The sequence below is a fragment of the Emydura macquarii genome, unplaced genomic scaffold, assembly GCF_026122565.2.
Source record: "Emydura macquarii macquarii isolate MOO-44397 ecotype Brisbane River unplaced genomic scaffold, CSIRO-AGI_Emac_v2 contig_1386, whole genome shotgun sequence".
Classification (NCBI taxonomy): domain Eukaryota; kingdom Metazoa; phylum Chordata; order Testudines; family Chelidae; genus Emydura; species Emydura macquarii.
In genome coordinates, this window is record NW_027131523.1 from 191,737 (window position 1) to 210,500 (window position 18,764).

Sequence of the window (18,764 nt, forward strand, 5' to 3'; positions counted from 1 at the left end):
GCCAGCCTTCGAAAGAAAGCAAAAAGGCAAACAAAAAAAACCAAACAAAGACCTGAAACAGCAGTGGAGGAGAATGAAAGCCGAAAGATTGAGCCCCGATCGGCTAACCCCTGCCTCAGAGACTTTTGCTTTTAAAGACATTGTAAGAAGCGGGGAACCTGATGGAGCGAGAGAATGAAATTGGGGTGAGGCGTACAGCACAGCTGCCAGGAATTGGTCGTCTCTCCATTAATGGATTCAACCCGTCGCCAGCAAATCCTCCAATCACGTCTAAGTTTCACCGTTTCTGTGTCCCTGGAGTTTTTTTGTCTATGCTCAGTTTGGTTGATTTTTATTTATTTATTTTTTCCCTTTCCTCAGTTTCTTTACAGGTAACTTGGTAAAGATCCATTCCCTCCCCTTTCCCCTTCCTCCGTTTAATTGTCTTTTTTTTTTTTAATTTTCCTTTCTTTCTATAGTCTCTTTAGCGTCTCATCCTCCTTCTAAGCCTTCCCCCTTCCTTTCTTTTGTTGGACATATGTAACTTTCTGATGTGCATTCAACAGCATGAATAGCTGGATTTCAAATGCTCTTTTTTTTTTCTTTCCAGAAACTTCCTTTTTTGAGGGGTACTTTTCTCAAAATTGAAAATTAATAAAAACGACACTTAAGAAGAAACAGCTATGATCAGATATCTTTCTCCTACCTCCCCTCCCCTCGGCTGGATCAGGGGGATCCCATAATAGTACCAGGGATGCCAGTCACTGTCGCAAACACATTACTCAGGGCCAAATTTCAAAAGGGCTTTTGAGCCTGAAAGATGCAGGCGATACTTAATGTGACATACAAGTGGTCCTAGGTCTCTGACTTGCCTAACCCTCATTGTGCTAAGCCGCTGAATCTGCATCTTTATACCTCACGCTGTACTGATAGTTATTTTTAAGAAGGGAAAGGTGACCCAGGAAATTCATAGGCTGGTTGGTTTGACCTCAATTGTATATAAAGTCTTGGAACAAATTTTGAAAGAGAAAGTAGTTAAGGACAGAGGTGAATGGTAATTGGGATTAAAATACAGCATGGTTTTACAAAAGGTAGATGGTGCTGCACCAACCTGATTTTTTTTTTCTTTAGATAAAGGAAATGCTGTTGATCTTCCTTGATCTCAGTAAAGTATTTGATATAGTTTCACATGGAAATTTTTCAGTTGGAAAAGATGGGGATTAATATGAGAATTGAAAGGTGGATAAGGAGCTTGGTTAAAGGGGAGACAGCAATCAGTCATACTGAAAACCTCTCTCTCTAGCCTGACAGTTCAGCTATTAATGGAGTTCCTCAGGGATCAGTTGTGGGACCAATCTTATTTAACCTTTTTATTACTGACCTTGGCACAAACAGTGGGAGTGCTAACAGAATCTGCAGAGGACACAAAGTGTGGAGGTAGTGCCAAGGCGAAGGAGGAACAGAATATTATACAAGATCTGGATCACCTTCTAAACTGGAGTAATAGAAATAATAGTGCACAATGCAAGTTCATGAATTTAGGAACAAACAGGAATTTTTGCTGTAAGCTGGGGCCTTAATCATTTGAAAGTGACAGAAGAGGAGAAAGACCTGGTTGCTTTTGATCACAGGATGACGGAGCTGCCAGTGTGATGCGGCTCTGAGAAAAGCTAATGCGGTCCTAGGCTGCATCGGATGAGGTATTTCCAGTAGCGACAGGGAAGTGTTTGTACCGTTAGACAAGGCGCTGGTGAGACCTCAGCTGGAATCCTGTGTGCAGTTCTAGGCTTGCATGTTTAAGAAAGACAAATTCAAACTGGAAGAGGTGGAAAAAAGGGCGACTCGGATGATCCAAGGACTAGAAAACCTGCCTTGTGAGAGGAGACTCGGATCTTGGCTTGTTTAGCTAAGGCGGAGGGAGATTGCTCTCTATAAGTACCAGGGAGGGAGAAAAGTTAAGTACCCGTGTGTACATGAACAATGGGGCTATAAACTAGCCAGCAATAAGTTTAGGCTCAATGTTAGGTGGGGCAAAGGTTTCTAACCAGCAGAGGAGTGAAGTTCTGGAACAGCATCCCACGGGGGGAGCGGTGAGGGCAAAACCTCACGGGCTTTGAGACTGAGTTTGATAAATGTATGGAGCTGATGGGCCTGCCTACAATGACGCATGGGTGAGTGCTAGCAGCAAATATCTCGAACAGCCTGGGACAGGCAGGGCTTTGAGTTACAACAGAGTTCTTTCTCAGGGGTCTGGTTGGGGGGGTCTTGCCTGTATGCTCAGGGTCCAACTGGGCAGGAATTTCCCCCAGCTCAAATTGGCAGAGACCCTGGGGGGTTTTCACCTTCCTGTGCAGTGTGGAGCATGGGATGCTTGTCGGTTTAGCCTAGTGTAAACAGTGGAGTCTCTGTAACGTCAAGTCTTTAAATCATTATTTGAGTTCAGTGACTCAGCTTGAGGTTACGGGTCTATTAGAGGAGTAGGGGGTGAGGTTCTGTGGCTGGCAATGTGTGTGAGGTCAGGACAGATGATCAGGCCGCTCCCTTCTGCTCTTAGTCTACAAGCCTCTATTGCTGTTCTGAATTAATTCACTTCCACGCCTTGGTCCGAGAGTCCAGTTCTCTCTCAGCACCAGCAAACCCAGCAGCTCATCCTGTTTGTAACCTTAGCGCTAGGTGGGGAAGGGTTAGATTTTTAGGGGGACCGGTCCGTAAGGTGGGGATTTCACCAGCGAGAGCCATTGGAACTTGAGAGGCAAAGTAAAAAAAAATCTGCTTGAGGACGGGAATTGACTTGCTACGTTTTTGAGCCGGCAGGTTGGGGTTTAAAAGATGAGGAAGCAGCTTTGCCGATGGCCATAGATTGCCAAGAAAATGGCGTCAAAGGAGACCTCAGTGTTCTCCTGCAAAATGACCCATGAGACGCACCACGCTCCATCGGTCAACGTGCAGCCCAGCTGGGGTGAGGGGAACCGGGCCTGCCTCGTTCCTGTCCTCTCCACCCTCAGAGCTTGCGGTGAGGGAGGCTGGGGCCCTGGCTCGCTGGCCTTTGGAGGCGGCAGGAGCCCGCAGGGAGGATGGACCAGGCTATAGATTCCCGTCCCATGGAGGCTACTGGTTTAATGAATGACACGGGGCCGAGGAGAGGTTGGAGGATGCAGGCCGCGGAAAGGCCGGTGCAGGGAGTCACGGTGAATTGGGGACGGATGGATCGGGTCGAGCACAGCATTTCTCACCAGCGGATGTTTTTGCGGCGAGGGCAGCCTCCAAGGGGCCCAGCTGTTGCTCCTGAATAGCTACCCAGGGGCTGGGGGCAGTGGGGCTGGAGAGATGGGGCTCCTACCTGGCCGAGGTACGGGGAGCCGGGGGCGTCGCAGGCAGCCAGTGAGTTTCCAACCCACCATCTCCTGGGGCGGGCGCTGGCCGAGGGCTGCAGGAAGCGGGGCTGGAGAGACGGGTCGGCGTTGGGCCTGAGGGGCGCTCCGTTTCGGCTCTGGGCTGGTACAGGGCGTGGCAGCTCCCCGGCGGGGCGAGGGGTTCCCAGGCACCAGCCCAGGAACAAAGTGCGGGTGTTGCAAAGGGAGGGGAGAGCACAGCTTCCTCTCACCTTCCTGCTACCTCCAGAAATGATTCAGCGGATGCACATGGATTTATTTATTCTAAGGTTAACTAAAGTATTTAAGGAAAAACGTGGCAGAGGGGCCACCGGAAAAACAATCTAGAACGCGGGGGTTGTGGCTCCCAGCCTCCCCCCACGTTAACCCAGGTTCCCTTGATGAGCTGGCCTCCCGCAAAGTTTAGATGGGGGGGGGTAGGGGATAGCTGAGTCCCTTCTCTAGAGATAGAAGGGCCCATAGGCACCCCCACCCCTGGCCCTCAGTACAGATCCAGCTCCACCACCGTGCTATAGAACCCGTCCGTCCGTCTGCCCCGGCCCATCTGGCACAGGCACAGCGATTCCACCGGCTGGGTCCCTAGCTCCTCGCCGGAGGGTGCCCCGGGCAGCTCGGCGGGCAGGCTCAGGCCGGGCTCCCGGCCCGCCGGGATCTTCGCCACGGTGAGATGGAAGCAGTCGTGGCCCGGCGCCTGGATGACGGTCAACCCCTTGCAGGCAAATCCCCGGGCCAGGGCCCGGGCCAGCCCCGCCAGCTCGGGGCTGGGCCCGGGGGCAGCGTAGAGCACGCGGCCCCGGAAGGTGGCCGGGCTGCGGAAGCGCAGGAGGGGGGCAGGCGGCAGGAGGCGCTGGTGCTCGGCCTGCAGCTCCCGCAGGGCGGTGATGGCCAGCTGGATCTCGCTGGGGCCGTCCAGCCGGAGGAGGCAGAGGGTGAGGTGGAGGGTGGGCAGCGGGACGCAGAACTCGGCGAAGGCGGGATGGGCCTGGGCCAGGGCCTCCTGGAGCCGGGCCACAGAGCCCCGCAGCGGCTGGCTGGTGATGCGCGCGGCCACGAAATGGGTGGGGCGCGGGGGCCGCGGTGCCGCCGGGGGGCAGCTCTGGGCCCCTGGCTCAGCCTCGTCATCTTCATCCCCGGCCTCCTCTTGGCTCTCCGGAGCGACGGCCTCCTCCGGCCCCCCGGTTCCGCCGGGCGGCCCCTTGCCACCACCCGCCCCCGGTGGGGTGGGGGGTCGTCCCCCAGCAGAGCCGCCATCCCGGATCCCCGCTGCCCCCTGGGGCCGGTCCCTTTCCTCCTCCATCACCTGCAGGATGGTCCTGCCGCCCCCCGTGGAGCCGAAGATGTCGTCCAGCCGGCTGGCTTTGTCCCACACCAGGCGGCCGCGGTATTTCAGGTACTGGATGCGGTGCTGGGGCACGGCCAGCACCCCGGGCCCGGCCGAGGCCAGGTCCTCCCAGGAGAAGGCGGCGAAGGGCTCCTCCAGCACGCCCAAGAAGCGGTCCAGGTAGCCCACCGTGAAGGCGTCGGGCGGCAACTGGGGATCCCAGAGGATGCGGGAGACGACGTCCCCTGCCGTCTTCATGGGGGGCTTCTTGCTGGGGGCGGGGAGCTTGGGGGCCGGCCGGGGGGCCGCGGGCGGGGCGCCGGGGTGGAGGTTCCGGCAGTGGGCCCCAAAACTGCACGAGCCGGCCAAGAAGAAGCGGCAGGGGGGGCTGAGCTGGGGGGCGGACGCTGTGACCCCCGGCCCATCCGGGGCCGGGCCTCCCCCTGGAGGGCTGGCTGGGGGGGCCGCCGAGTCCCCCCCCGCGGGCGGTCCCTGGCCCTCCATTGCGTCGGCAGAGTCTGGGCTGCAATGCAAAGCGAAAGTTAGCATCGGGGGGGCGCTGGCCCCGATCCCGCCCCAGAGCAGGGCGCTGGAGGGCCGGGGGGGGGGGGGGGGTCCGCAGGGGCCGAGTCTGTTGCATTGATCCGGAATTACCTGTCCCGGCGGGGCTGCGTGTCCGTGAACCGGCCGGGCTGCGGATTTCCTGCCGCGCCCCGCCCGTGACCGGCCTGGCCCCACCCCGGCCGCTAGCCCCGGGCTGTGACAGACGTTGCAAAGGCTGACGGGGAATTGCTCGGGCTCGCCATTACCCCCCCCCCCCCCGGCCAACCCCCAGCGGGGCGCAAAGAGCGTCCGTGGGAATGAGTCACTCGCTGCCGAGCTCCGCCCAGCGCCAAGCGAGAGAGAACCCAGGCGTCCTGGAAATCCCCCACCCCCTCCCCTTCTCCCCCAGAGCCAGGCGAGAACCCAGGTGTCCGGGCTCCCCGCCCCCTCCCGCTGTAACCACTAGGCCCCGCTTCCTCCTCCTGCAGGCAGCGATAGAACCCAGGCGTCCTGGCGCCCCGCTCTCCTCCCACCTCCAACCACTAAACCCCACTTCCTGGTTGCGCCCAGCTGTTTGGGGGGGGGACCCAGTGTCTGCCTTCCCCAGTGACCCACACGGGAAAGGCCCCGGGCCCCCCATCCCCTCTCACGGCCCAGCCAGTTCCCCTGTCCCACCCTCGAGGGGAAAGGCCCCCGGCCCTGGCCCGGCCCAGCCCGCCGTGCTGATGGTTCACGGCTGCGCTGTGTCACTTGGGTGCTTAGCTCCAGGGGAAATCACCCAGTGCCAGGAAATTCACAGCGAGACCAGCCCAGGGCCCCCCTGGGGATGCTAACAGCTGGGGGGGGGGAGGGGCTTGGCGGGGGGTTATGGGGTCCCGGACAAGGCTTTGGGGTGGGTTCATGGGTAACGCCTGCTTTCTGAACCCGTGTGCGTTGGCAGGCCTGGCTGGAGGGTCAGCCCAGAGGGAGGGGGCGGGCCACGGGCTGGGACCCGAACTCCCCACGGGTCTGGGGCCGGCAGGGACAAAGGACCAGGTCAGGGCCAGGGTGGAGCAGGGGGACAGCGGTGGCTGGGTACACGTGGGGCTGAGGAATGTGTGTGGATGAGGTGGGGGGGGGGGGCGTGTGGGGCTCGTAGGCGGGAAGGACAGACAAACCCAAGCCAAGTGGGATGGACAGACGGCTCTTGTCATCCCGGCTCTGGTGAGGGCAGAGCTCTGGGAGCCTTTCGGGAAAGGCCGGGGAGCCAACCCCCCACAACCTCCACCCCACCTAACCACTAATCCCCACTGCTCTCCCAGAGCCAGGGACAGAACCCAGGCGTCCTGACTGCCTGTTCCCTCTGGTCTAACCCACCAGCCCCCTCCCCCGCCTTCCAGATTTGGGAACGGGACCCAGGCGTCCTGGCTCCCACCCGCTCTCCTTGAGTTATCATTTCCAGGCTGTTTTTCCATTGTGTTTCCCTCCCTCTGGATGGCCAGGAATGACCCTGGGGCACCCTGTATTCCCTCCCGGCTGTGGACAGCAGGTTACCTGGATTGGGGGGGGGGGGTGTGGATTATTATCGGGGTGCTGTGGCAAGGATTGGGGGGGGGTGAACAGGTTAAAAAACCCACCCAGCTCTCAACCGAAGGTTGCTGTTTAATTGTAAGAATACAGGGCGAATGGACATTTATACACAGGGGGGCAATATACAGAGATATAAAAAAATATACGCCGAGATCCATCCGCTATTTAACATGGGGGGGGGGGGAGCAGAATTTCAGGCCAGCTTCCCAAGCATAGGGCTCCTTCCTAGTGGAAATACCAAGGGACAGGGATGAGAACCAGGCTTTACCACACGGGCCGAGTGTAACTAAGATCAGAATCTGGCCCTGCCCCCGGTGTAATTGGGTTGGGGAGCTGGGATCACATATAGCAGCTTTCATCAGCGAAACTCAGGGTCTTCCCTCCCGCCGCCCACCACTGTGGGTCAATATCATTAGATACACTTTAGAGGGGGAAACTGAGGCATGGACAGACATATGGACTTGCCTGGGGTCATACAGGGAATCAATGACAGGGCTGGGGATAGACCCCAGGAGTCCTGGCTCCCAACCCCCACTCCCCTCCCAGCGCCAGGGAGAGAACCCAGGTGTCCTATTTAACATTGCTCTCCCCTTCCTTTCACATTCATTCTGCTTTCTCCACCTCCATTTTTTCCACCCACATTTTACTTTCTTTTCTTCCTTCTACCTTTTCTCCTCTCCCTCCCTCAGCCATTCCCCCCCTTCCATCATTGTTCCACCCAACACGGGTCTCGTTCAGTCTTCTCTCCGCCCCCTTGGGGAGGGCAGAATCCTGCTCTGATCCCAACTGGAGGTCACCCCCAAATTTGGTCAGGAGCAGACACCTCTATAGCGCGAGTTAAATGACCATGGAAGGTCAGTAGCGTCCTCATCACCCGTTCTACCCAATCAGTCCACTAAGGGGTGACAGAACCCACAACATTGGCCCTATTTGACCCCCTTGTTCATGGGCCCAGATTAGGGGACCCCCTTACCTAGCCATGACACCCCCCACCAAGATGCCAGCTGCTGCCCAAGTTAATAACGTTTCCCTCCCTTTCCCCAGACACACACAGGCCACAAACCAAATTTGGAGTAGGGAAATAATCTTAGCACTCCTGCCCCCCCCAAAAAAGTGAAATGAACCCCCACCCCTTTTCTGGGCTAGTGGAGACAACCTGCTCCTTGTCCAAAGTTGGGGACAGAACCCAGGAGTCCTGGCTCCCAGGCCCCTGTTCTAACCCATTAGACCCTCTGCCATCCACCCCGGCAAATATAACTCATTAATGTCTCAATTAAGTAACTCTCCTTTCATGTGGGGGGAGCCCCAGGCATGAAACGGGGGTGGGGAGTAGAGAACCCAGGTCAGTTTTTCACAGTGTTACCAAACAACACCCCATTTCTTTGATGGCTGATCCGTGCCCCTCACCATCCCCAGGGCCACTGTTTTTGTCCGAGTCCGTCTCTCGTGAACCCGCAGTCTGGCTACACACAAAACCAACATCAAACTGTCTTCTTTCATTTCAGGAATTCCTTCTCCCACTGGGGAAGGGGTGTGTGGGAGAGGAAAGGGGATGCTGACTGATGGGTGGTTTATCTGGTCAATTGCTGAGTTGATTGATTGGTCAGTTGGTTGGTTGACTGGTCCATTGACTGGTCAATTGGTGGGTTGATTCTTGACTAGTCCATCAATGGGTTGATTGGTCAATGGGCTGATTGTTCCATTGGTCAATTGGGTGGTTCATTGTTGAGCCACTGGTTGGCTGACTGGTCAATTGGTGGGTTGATTGATTGGTCAGTTGGTTGGTTGATTGTTCCATTGACTGGTCAATTGGTGGGTTGATTCTTGACTAGTCCACTGATGGGTTGGTCAATCGGTCGATTGTCGACTGTTCCATTAGTTAATTGGTTGGTCAAGAACTTAGTTGACTGGCCAACCGGTGGATTGATTGTTGATGGGTCTATTGGCCAATTGACGAGTTGGCGGCTGGCTGTTGCTAGCTCAGTTCGTCAGCTGATGGGCCAATTGGTTTTTGGTGGCAGATTGATTGTTGATCGACTGTTGATTGATAAATAGATTGATGGGTTGATCAGTGGATCCATGTAGTGATGGGTTGACTGGACAATCTGTGGGTTGGTGGATTGATTTATAAGTGACTGAGGGGCTCATTAGTGGATACACTTATTGATGAGCAAACAGTCAACAAGTGGGGGGATGGATTAGGGTTCCAGAAATCCGTACGGACAAGGAGATGAAAATTAGGATCAAACACACTGGCTTTCCATTGCAGACAGTACCGCCATCTTCATAGAACCAGCGCTGCTCTGGGGAGACGGCCAGGTAGGGGGCGGAGGGAGGGACAGGATAAGTGAACGAAGAAAAGAATGAAAGAAAAATGGTGGGAGAGAGAAAGGGAAAGGCTGAAGGAGCAAAGAAAGCACAGGGAGACGCGCAAGAAAGGAGGGAGCGGAAGAACAGAAGAGCACACACCAGGAAGGAGGAGGTGGGGGAAGCAGTGGGTGGATGAAAGGATGGGGGAGCAGAAAGATGGAAGGGTGGAGGGAATGGGGGGGAGTGGAGGGATGGGGAGAGCTGAGCCCCCCTCCCCCTCCTATAGCCCGATCTCATCATCCAGCTCATCGTCAAACGTGTATCCATGCCCGGTGCATTCCTCCTCCTCCTCCTCTTCTTTCTCCTCTTCCTCCCCCAACTGGGGAGCCGCCCCATGGCCCAGCCCCTGTCCCGCCACTGGCCTCTCCACCCTGATGTCCTCGCTCTGGGGATGTTCCCCAGGCTCCCCGCCTTTGTCCATGACCCCCAACACCTCGTCCAGAATGGACGGCCCCAGATCCAGCTCGAAGGAGAAGAGGGACTCGGCGGGTTGCAGCTCCCCCGCCCAGCCAGCGGGGGGCACATCCAGGACTCCATTGCCGCCCCCCAAATCAGCTGGACCGCCCGACGACCCTGAGAGGCGTCCGGGGGACTGGGCCGGTGCCGGGGCCTCAGTGGCGGGAGGCAGCCCGTTGGCCTTGGGGCCCCCATGGTTGCTGAGAAAGGAGGTGTCCCCGAAGGCGTCCCCCCCCCGGCCAACGTGCATGGTGTGCCGGAAATCCCCCAGCGGGGCGCTGATCATGTCCCGGTCGATGCGGGGCCTCTTCTTTGACTGGGAGACGGGGGACTGCTTCAGAATCGGCATCTGTGGGGCACAGAGAGAGAGAGAGACATGGGGGGGGGAGCGGTCAGGAAGACAGGGCCCTGCCCCTCTAGGGGGCGCTGGCTCCCATCCAGCCCCATGGCGGGGGACTGGCTGGCTGGGGGAGGGGAATGGGGCCCAGGGCCTGCACCCCCCTATCTTAGGAAAAATAGGAGTCACCCACTAGGGGTCTTGAACCCAGACAAAGTCCCCCTCACCCTGTGGTATAGAGTCATTTCAGAGTGGGGGGGGGTGGAGGGCCAGGAGTCAGGACTCCTGGGTTCCGTGCCCGGCTGGGGTGGGGGGCAGGATGGCGGGGATCTGCGCCGAGGAGGGAGGGCTGGGCAGCTGAGACTCAGATGGGGGGGACGGGACATTTCCTGTCCTAGGGAAATGAAGTCAGTTTCCTCTGACTGTTTCTCCCTCCCCTTCCCCCCCCCCAACCAGCTGGGAGCTTTGGCTCTGTGCCAGATCAGAAGTGGGGGAGATCACATGGGGGGTGAGGAGAGGCCAGGCAAGGCAGGTGAGGGGGGGGCTCAGTTTGGGGGGCAGTGGCTGAACAAGGCAGGAGAAAGGGAGGCTCAGTTTGGGGGGAAGCTGGACAGGGCGGGGGGATGGGGCAGCTCAGATGGGGCGGATGGACAAGGTGGGGTACAGGGTGGCATGGGGAGGGGCAGCAGCTGGACAGGGCGGGGGGGATGACCCCCCCCCATCTCACAATAACAGCTGGAATCTGGAGCAGCTGGACCAGGGGGTCCCCACTCACATGGATGGACAGAGGGACCCCTCTGTCTGCATGGGACTGGGGGCTGGGGGTAGAACGGGAGAGGGGGAAGGAAAACTGAAGAAGATGCGCTAGACAGACCCTTTCAGGCTGGGGATATAGTGGGGGGGGGAGGTGGGGATCAGGGAACGCTCCCCCACCCCCACATGGTTCCCATGAGCCGATGCCCCCACCCCGAAGCCGCTCCCCTGGGGAAAGGCGTGGGGCGGGGAACCTGTCTGACCAGATTCCTGCTCCGCTTGGCTGCCATGGGACCCAGATCCGGGCTGAGCCTGGTGGTGCCACAACTCACAAGGAGCCAGGACGCCTGGGTTCCATCCCCGGCTCTAAGAGGGGAGCGGGGCCTAGTGGTGATGGGAAGCCGGGAGCCAGGACACCTGGGTTCCATCCCCGGCTCTGGGAAGGGGGGGGGGTCTAGTGGTTAGAGGGTGGAGGCTAGGAGCCAGGACGCCTGGGTTCTCTCCCTGGCTCTGGGTGAGTCATACCCCAGTGCTTCCCCTCTCTCAGGGCGGGGGGACGGAGGGAGGGATCCCAGCCCCCTGCCCCGGCAGCTGGGCGATGATTTAATGGGTAGACTTGATTCATGCTCCAGGAGAGCAATGCTTGGGTGGGGGCAGGGCGGGTTTGAGTCCAGCCCCATCCCCAACAAGCGGGAACAAGAGGCAAAGCCAGTCCCTGGGACGGGAGTCAGGAGGTCTGGGAGGCGCAGAATAGAACCCAGGAGTCCTGGCCTCCCAGCCCCCACCCTGCTCTAACCCCGTATCACTAGCCAGCCCCACACAGAGCCGCACTCATTGCAACCCCCCAGGGGCAGCTTCCATCCTGCCCTCGCCCCAGGCTCTGCAGGGGTCCCCCCTCCTGTCAGCCTCTAGCTCAGGGATTGCCTGCACTGCCCCCCATTTGCCCCTCCCCCCCATACCAGCGTCCCCCATTCTTTCCGCCCACCATGACAATACCTAGAAGCCCTCGTCCTGGCCCTGGACCCCATGGTGCTGGGCACTGAACGTTACTAGGTGTATTATGGTAGTGCCTAGGCACCCAGGCCCTGAAACTCATTGTGCTAGGTGCTGCACATTGTTAGGTGTATTAAGGCAGCATCTAGGCACTCCAGTCCTGGACCATCACCCCACTGTGCGCTATTCATTAGGTAGCTCCTGGGCACCCCATCAGCCCCCAGATCCCCTGAGCTGGCCCCCGTGTCGCCAGGTGCTGTACATTTTATTGCTATTAGGTGTATTACAGTAGCCCCAGTCACCCTAGCCATGCCCCAGTGGCACCAGGTGCTGTACTGTTAATTGCTATTAGGTGTATTACGGTAGCAGGTGCCAGGCGCTGTACAAATCCAGAACAAAAAGCCTGTCCCCGCCCCAAGGAGCCGACAACATGAGCTGGCATCGGACACCCTGACCAAGGGGGAAGCAGCCACCAACGGCGAGGCCCGGCCAACCTGGCGGCAAGATGCTGAGTGCCAGGGCCTGCGAGGGACCTAACAGGGGCAGCTCCGGGGATGTTTACGGAGCACATCTCCCCGGCGTGTGGGGCGGCCAGGCAGCCGGCACCCAGGGGCAGCCTGGCCATTACCCAGCAGGCGATGGAGGCAAGGACCCCCAGGACCAGGAGAAGATCAGGCGTGAGGTGCCAGGCCGCGACGGGGCTGGCCAGTGCAGGAGAAGGGAGGAGTCAGCGGCGGGACGCAGAGAGGCGGCGCCGGGGCCAAAGCGACAGGCTCGGGGAACAATCCCGGCAGCGGCTGTCAGCATGGGGCCGGGCTGGCGCTGCCACAGGCCGGGAGAAGGAAGATGCAGGAATGGGGGTGCGAGATGCAGACAGGAGAGGGCTTGACCTAGAGATGTTCATTGATACCAAGGCCAGTGGGTCTAATGGTTAGTGGGGGAAGGAGGGAGCCAGGACTCCTGGGTTCTCTCTGTGATCATCTGGTCCGGCCTCCCGCGTCATACAAGTCACAGCACAGAACTGACGCCTCTTCGCTCTAGCGCAGAACCCTTGGGAAGCTGCCCCAACGGGTCATTTTCCTCCCTCTTAAAAATGGGCCCCTCGTTTCCCGGCGGGATTTGCCTGGCTTCCAACCCCCAGCCATGGCTCTGGTTAGCCCTTCGGCCGCTAGGCGCGGGAGCCCAGTGCCCGTGAGGCTTAGGTGTGAAGCTGGAGAGAGAGCTCCCAGCGGAAGACGAGACCCAGGCCACGGGACCGAGACAGGAGGAAACCCGAGGGACTTGGGAGGGGTGGAAAACTAGGAGCTCTTTGACGGCCGGACATCCCCGAGGCGGAGATTTGAGTCTGGACGGATGGGGACAGCCTGGACAATCACAGAGTCGTCAGCTGCCCGGCCCTCACGCCCCAGGGGCTAATGGGATCCTGGGATCCCCAAACAGGGGAAACCTCCAGTCGGAGCGGAGAGGGTCTGGCCCCGGGGCGACCGCTGCTGGACTCCCGCATCTCCTACCGGTGCCCCCGATTCAAGAAAGATGTCGATCAGTCGAAGACAGATCAGAGAAGACCCACGAGGATGATTAAAGGGCTAGAAAACCTGCCCGAGAGTTGCCGGGAACTGAGCTCAACAAAGAGACGGTGAAGAGGGGGGAGGCTCGATCCTGGCCTACAAATATTGAACAGCAGGCTCTTTCAGGCAAGCAGAGGACGGTCGAAGCCAATCCAGTGGCTGGAAGATGAAGCGAGACAAACCCAGGCTGGGAATAAGGTGGAAACTTTCAGCACTTAGGGTAATTAACGAGGGATCATTTGCCACCAGGGCGTGGTGGGTTCTCCAGCGCTCCTGGGAGGGGAGGAGTGTCTAGTGGTTAGAGCAGCGGGCGCAGGGAGCCAGGACTCCTGGGTTCTCTCTGCAATCATCTAGTCCGACCTCCTGCATCACACAGAATGGCCCTGAACTGATGCTGGTTCCATCTAGAGCAGAACCCTTGGAAAGTTGCCCCAGTGGGTAATTTTCCTCCCTCTTAAAAACTGGGCCCCTTGGGTCCCATCAGGAGCTGACTGGCTCCCTCTGGCAGCCGGGCTGGGTTTCTAGAAGACCGGATCTGGATCAGCCAGGAATGAGTTCAGGGCTGTGGCCAGGGGCTGGGTTATCCTGGAGAGAGGGGTCCGCGGATGAGCTGGCTCAGAGATGAGGAGCAGGAGAGAAGGGGACCGGGGATGGAGTCTTGGGGAACCCCTCCCCGAAAACTGGAGGGGCCATGGAGAGGATCCTCCAAAGGACACAGTGAAGGAGCGATTAGAGAGAAAGGAGAATCAGGAGAGGCCAGCTGGGATAGAACCCAGGAGTCCTGGCTCCCCCCTGCTCCAACCACTAGACCCCACTCCCCTCCCAGAGCTCAGGATAGAACCCAGAGGTCCCTGCATCACCCACCGTCTGCCCCCTTAGCAACAGGTTCTAGCTTCTCCCGCGGGATTCTCACGTTTCCATCAGCGAGATCCTATAGGACAGAGTGTGGTCTAGTGACATGGAGGTAGGGGCTGGGAGCCGGGAGTCCTGGGTTCCATCCCTGGCTGTGGAAGGGCAGTGGGGTCTAGTGGTTAGAGTGGGGGCATGGGGTGGGAGTCAGGACTCCTGGTTCTATCCCAGCTTGGACAATGACTGGCTGGGACCAAGAGGTGCAAAGGACACTCCCTCCTTGTTTTGGGCTGGCCCCAGTGGCTCCTTGTTCCTGGTCTCAGTGGGGCTGGGTGGGTGGGTTGGGGGAGGGGGGAAGAGGGGGCAGGAGAGGAGCCCATAGGGCCCCTGCTATCTAGGGCTGTTTGCTTAAAGCACCCACTTGCATCATCCGCCTAAAATCCAAACAATGGGCCTCTTATCTTACCCCCCCTGCAGACTGGGAGGAGGAGCATCTCCCACTCAGGGGAGCCCTCCCTGGAGTTGTGCAAGAGACATGAAGGAGTATAGGCCACCCCCTGGACCCCACTCCCCTCCCAGTGCCAGGGAGAGAACCCAGGAGTCCTGGCTCCCAGCCACGCCCCTGCTCTAACCACTGGAGCCCACTCCCCTCCCAGTGCCAGGGAGAGAACCCAGGAGTCCTGGCTCCCAGCCACGCCCCTGCTCTAACCACTGGAGCCCACTCCCCTCCCAGTGCCAGGGAGAGAACCCAGGAGTCCTGGCTCCCAGCCACGCCCCTGCTCTAACCACTGGAACCCACTCCCCTCCCAGTGCCAGGGAGAGAACCCAGGAGTCCTGGCTCCCAGCCCTCCCACACGTGCTCTAACCCAGCTTCCTCTTCTCCCAGAAACAGAACCCAGGAGTCCTGGCTCCCTTTCCTCCCCAACACCACACTTCCAACACACCCGAATCCCGCCCATCGGCTCAGTGATCTCAAAGCACCCGGTCTCCCCCCCCCTCACAACCAAGGGGGCCAGATCCCCTCTGAAGCTGTTGAAAAGAACCTGGGAGGGCGAGGGGGGGGGGGAGGAAATAAATCTTTAACTCACCCTGTACAAATCCCAAGTCTGGAGATAAAATGAGTCACGCTCAGATCGAGCCAGAGTCTCCGTCTTCCTGTTTTGTAATCCAGAAGCAGCTCCCACTTCAGAGGACAAATCCACCCGCCACACAAGCTCCCGTCGGCCAAGCACGCGTGGGTCCCGTATTCACCCCTTATCCAGCCATTTCCCGGTAGCCCGACGCAAAGGCTCCGAAACCCTCCGGGACGGTGGGCAATTCTCGGCCTTTCATTTGCTCCTCTGCTCCCTTCGCCCCCTTTTTTTTTTTTCCTCCTCCACTCGAGGTTTCTCTCCTCCCTCTTGGGCGGTGGCGGCTGGAACTTTATTTACCTGGCTCCAAAACAGAGAAGTAAGTGGGAGCAAAACCTCAATACGCGGCTCGTCCAAATTTACAAACCGCCCTCCCCCGCTCCGAAGGCCAGGCCCGCGGGGCTTCGCCTGAAACGTCGCGATCCAGAAGTTAAAGCAAATATTCCATGGACAAAAAAAAAAAAAAAAAATGTGCACAGCCCGGCTTATAAAGTTCACTGCATTCCTCAACTTCCGGAGGGAGAAGCGCGAATCATCTCGTCCAGGGTCTGCTTGCCAACAGGGCAGGTTAGGAGCTGGGGGGGTTAGGAGCAAAAAAAAACCGTGGCCCTGGGATCTATCGGTGATGTTACGTCAGGAGTGGAAGTCCCGCTGTGGGATACGTTTTATAATACGGGCATGACAGAGAGAGGGGGGTGGAGGGACAGATGGATGGGGGGGGACAGACGGAGGGAGGGGCGTGGGGTGGGGATAGACAGCTCTGGTGAGAGAAGGGGGTGTATGGGGATGAAGAGATAGATAGAGGGGTGTGTGCAGATGGATGGAAAAACGGAGGGAATGGATTTAGATAATTTAAAAGTAATTATTTCCTATTGATCTGCAGAGGACTAAGTTATGGGACTGATTTAAAAATATGAAAGAGAGATGAGGGGTGTATGGGGATAGACAGACAGACAGACAGGCATGTATGGAGATAGATAGATAGATAGATAGATAGTGTATAAATTATTCATCCAATCTTGGTCTGGAGTAAGGATATTTGTGTCAGCTGTGGCAGGTTTGACAGCGCTCCTCCTCCGGGGCCCGGGGAATGCAGAAACCAACAAAAATCCCCAGGCCGTAAAGAGAGAAAGCAACAGACAACGCGCACACGCAGGGCCGGACGGCGTGGAAGTCACTTGCAACGCCAGCCTGTGTGAAGTTCCTGGCAAAGAAACGCACTCAGAAACTGGCCGAGCGGCTGCAAAGAGAGACAGGAGTGGGGGATCTAATTAACTTGGAGACCCAGTTACCCAGTTAAGAACCAATCGGGACAGAAGAAAGTTGCCCAGATAAAGCAAAGCAAATCCCTCCGGCTCCGATCCTGGGCACACCATGACCCAGCTTCATTTTCAGCACAGAAGTGGTATCGTTCATGTGGACGCGACTTGAAATGCTCAGCTGAGTCTGTCTCCTAGACACAGGCCAACTTTTAATCCCTTGGCTCGCGTTTTCGCTGCTAAATCAGTGTTTGCAGAATTAGGGGTCAAAAACAAACTCGGTTTAGAACAGATCTTTGGGGAAAGGCCGGCTGGTGAACTGGTTTTGCGCTGCCCCTGGTGCAATGGGGGGTGTGATCTCTGTTGGGGTCTGGGCAGCACCTGGGGCGAGGGGGCCGCCCGACAGTGGTTGTGGACGCATCCAGCACACACACAGGTTCCTCTCTCCTGGTCGGGGTCTGTGCAATGCTGGTGCATCGGGGTGTCCCGGTCTCGGCTTGGATCTGCAAGCGGGACTGGCACACAAGTCACTGCTGATAAATAATCATCAAAATAGAGCAAAACTAGCCGAGAAACAGAAACGGAGCAAAGAAACCCAGCGACTACCACGTCTGCCAGCAAAGAAATCAGGTGTGTCACCAGCGAGCGGGTAAACGGCAAATTAGCAAGGACGGTACCCAGCAAAACAGTCACTGAGCAAACATACCACAGAGCAAAGACAGGAGAGAGACAAGGAAGGAGCAAAGAAATAACAAATGACTCATTTGCTCAACAACTTCTTTGGTCTTTATTTGCTTCTTTGCCCCCTCCCGTTTGTGATTTCTTTCCCAGCCTGGTTAAAGGACTGTTACGCTGCGTAATTTACCAGCCAATTTGCTGTTTACGGGCTGGCTCGCGAGATGATTTATTCACTCCACGATGCAACTGCTGGATTGCTACACCGCACGTAAATTCTCTCGCTGGCTAGCAGATAAATGATGACGCAAAAGAGCAAATCTATTCCAGAGCCATTAAATGACATGGCAGAGGAAGCGCCAGGTGAGAAAGGAATCACCTGGCGAAGGAGGGAATCAGATTATAAAGCGGGCCGGAAATGAAAGGGCCGATCACGCAAACCTGCAGCCGCCAATAGCAACATGAGTGATCTGATGTTATCGAGTAATAAAGCGACTCCTGCCCACACCTGTGTGCTAAGAGCCGGCGCCTGCCTGGCATCTTGTGGTGAGCTGAGCAGGTTTATAACACGGCTAGAACAGGCCCGGGGCCGGGTGACCCGGGGGCAGGGCTGGGATCCAACCGGGCCCCGCCTAGACTATGGCCAGGCCCTGGCGTCTGAGTCTGGGGTGGGGATTGCGCACAGACCCCTGCACCCCTTCCCCCACCTCGCACACACGTGCACCCATGCAATGCCCTGCCTCACCCCACACGTGCATGCCCCCCCAGCACCCCACCCCTTTTCTCGTGTCCCCCCTCCCCAATTTTTCCTCTTTCTTTCTGTCCAAGTTCTTCAACCGTGAACTCCCAGGGAGCTAGATAAAAAGCCCCCCCCCCCCAGCTGCCCCCCATCCTACCCCCACCCCAGTGCCCCCACTCCCAGATCCCCCCAGCTGCCCCCCATCCTACCCCCACCCCAGTACCCCCACTCCCAGATCCCCCCAGCTGCCCCCCACCCTCAGCCCCCCAGCTGTGCCCAATCCTGACCCCACCCAGATCCCCCCTCAGTTCCCTCCCTGCTGCCCCCCACTCCCTAGATCCTCCCCAGCTGCCCCTTCCTTCCAGACCTTCCCAGCTGCCCCCACCACTGATCCACCCCCCAGTTGCCCCCTCCTGCCCCCCCCACCTCGCAGATCCGCCCAGTTGCCCCCGCCCCAGAAGCCCCCACACTCTCAGACCCCAGCTCCGCCCGCCCCCTCCAGTGCTCCCCAGATCCCTCAAGCTGCCCCCCACCCTCAGACCCCCAGCTGCTCCCCACCCCACAGCGAGCTCCCCACCTCTGACAGCCACGTCCATCCTCAGCGGGGCATGGGCCCAGGGCAGCCCCCGCCGCTCAGCTGCGGACCCCGCGCGCAAGAGGCGAGAAAGTCAGCGCCCAGCTCTCCCGCGGGCCGGGAAGGGTTAAAGGGGCGTGGCCTTCCCCCGGCCCCGCCCCCTCATCCCAACTTTCTCTCCTAAAATAAACAGAGGCTCGACTTTTTTCTTTTTCTTTAAGTGAAAAGTCGGGTGAGGAGGGGGGGCGGTAAAATGA

The 18,764-nt window shown here is 58.2% G+C and overlaps 2 protein-coding genes across 2 annotated transcripts; both read right to left on the reverse strand.

Annotated features, from left to right (window-relative positions):
* Nucleotides 1-2,970: 2,970 nt before the first annotated feature.
* Nucleotides 2,971-5,427, reverse strand: LENG9 (leukocyte receptor cluster member 9). Its single transcript, XM_067552072.1, has 2 exons — nt 5,347-5,427; nt 2,971-5,215 (listed from the first exon to the last, which is right to left on the reverse strand). The coding sequence occupies exon 2, from the start codon at nt 5,194-5,196 to the stop codon at nt 3,853-3,855; it is 1,344 nt and encodes a 447-aa protein (XP_067408173.1). The 5' UTR covers nt 5,197-5,215; nt 5,347-5,427; the 3' UTR covers nt 2,971-3,852.
* A 465-nt stretch (nt 5,428-5,892) lies between these two features.
* CDC42EP5 (CDC42 effector protein 5) lies at nt 5,893-18,613 on the reverse strand. Its single transcript, XM_067552083.1, has 3 exons — nt 18,511-18,613; nt 15,219-15,560; nt 5,893-9,979 (listed from the first exon to the last, which is right to left on the reverse strand). Exon 3 carries the CDS (start codon nt 9,977-9,979, stop codon nt 9,395-9,397), a length of 585 nt encoding a protein of 194 aa, XP_067408184.1. The 5' UTR covers nt 15,219-15,560; nt 18,511-18,613; the 3' UTR covers nt 5,893-9,394.
* Between the last annotated feature and the right edge of the window lie 151 nt (nt 18,614-18,764).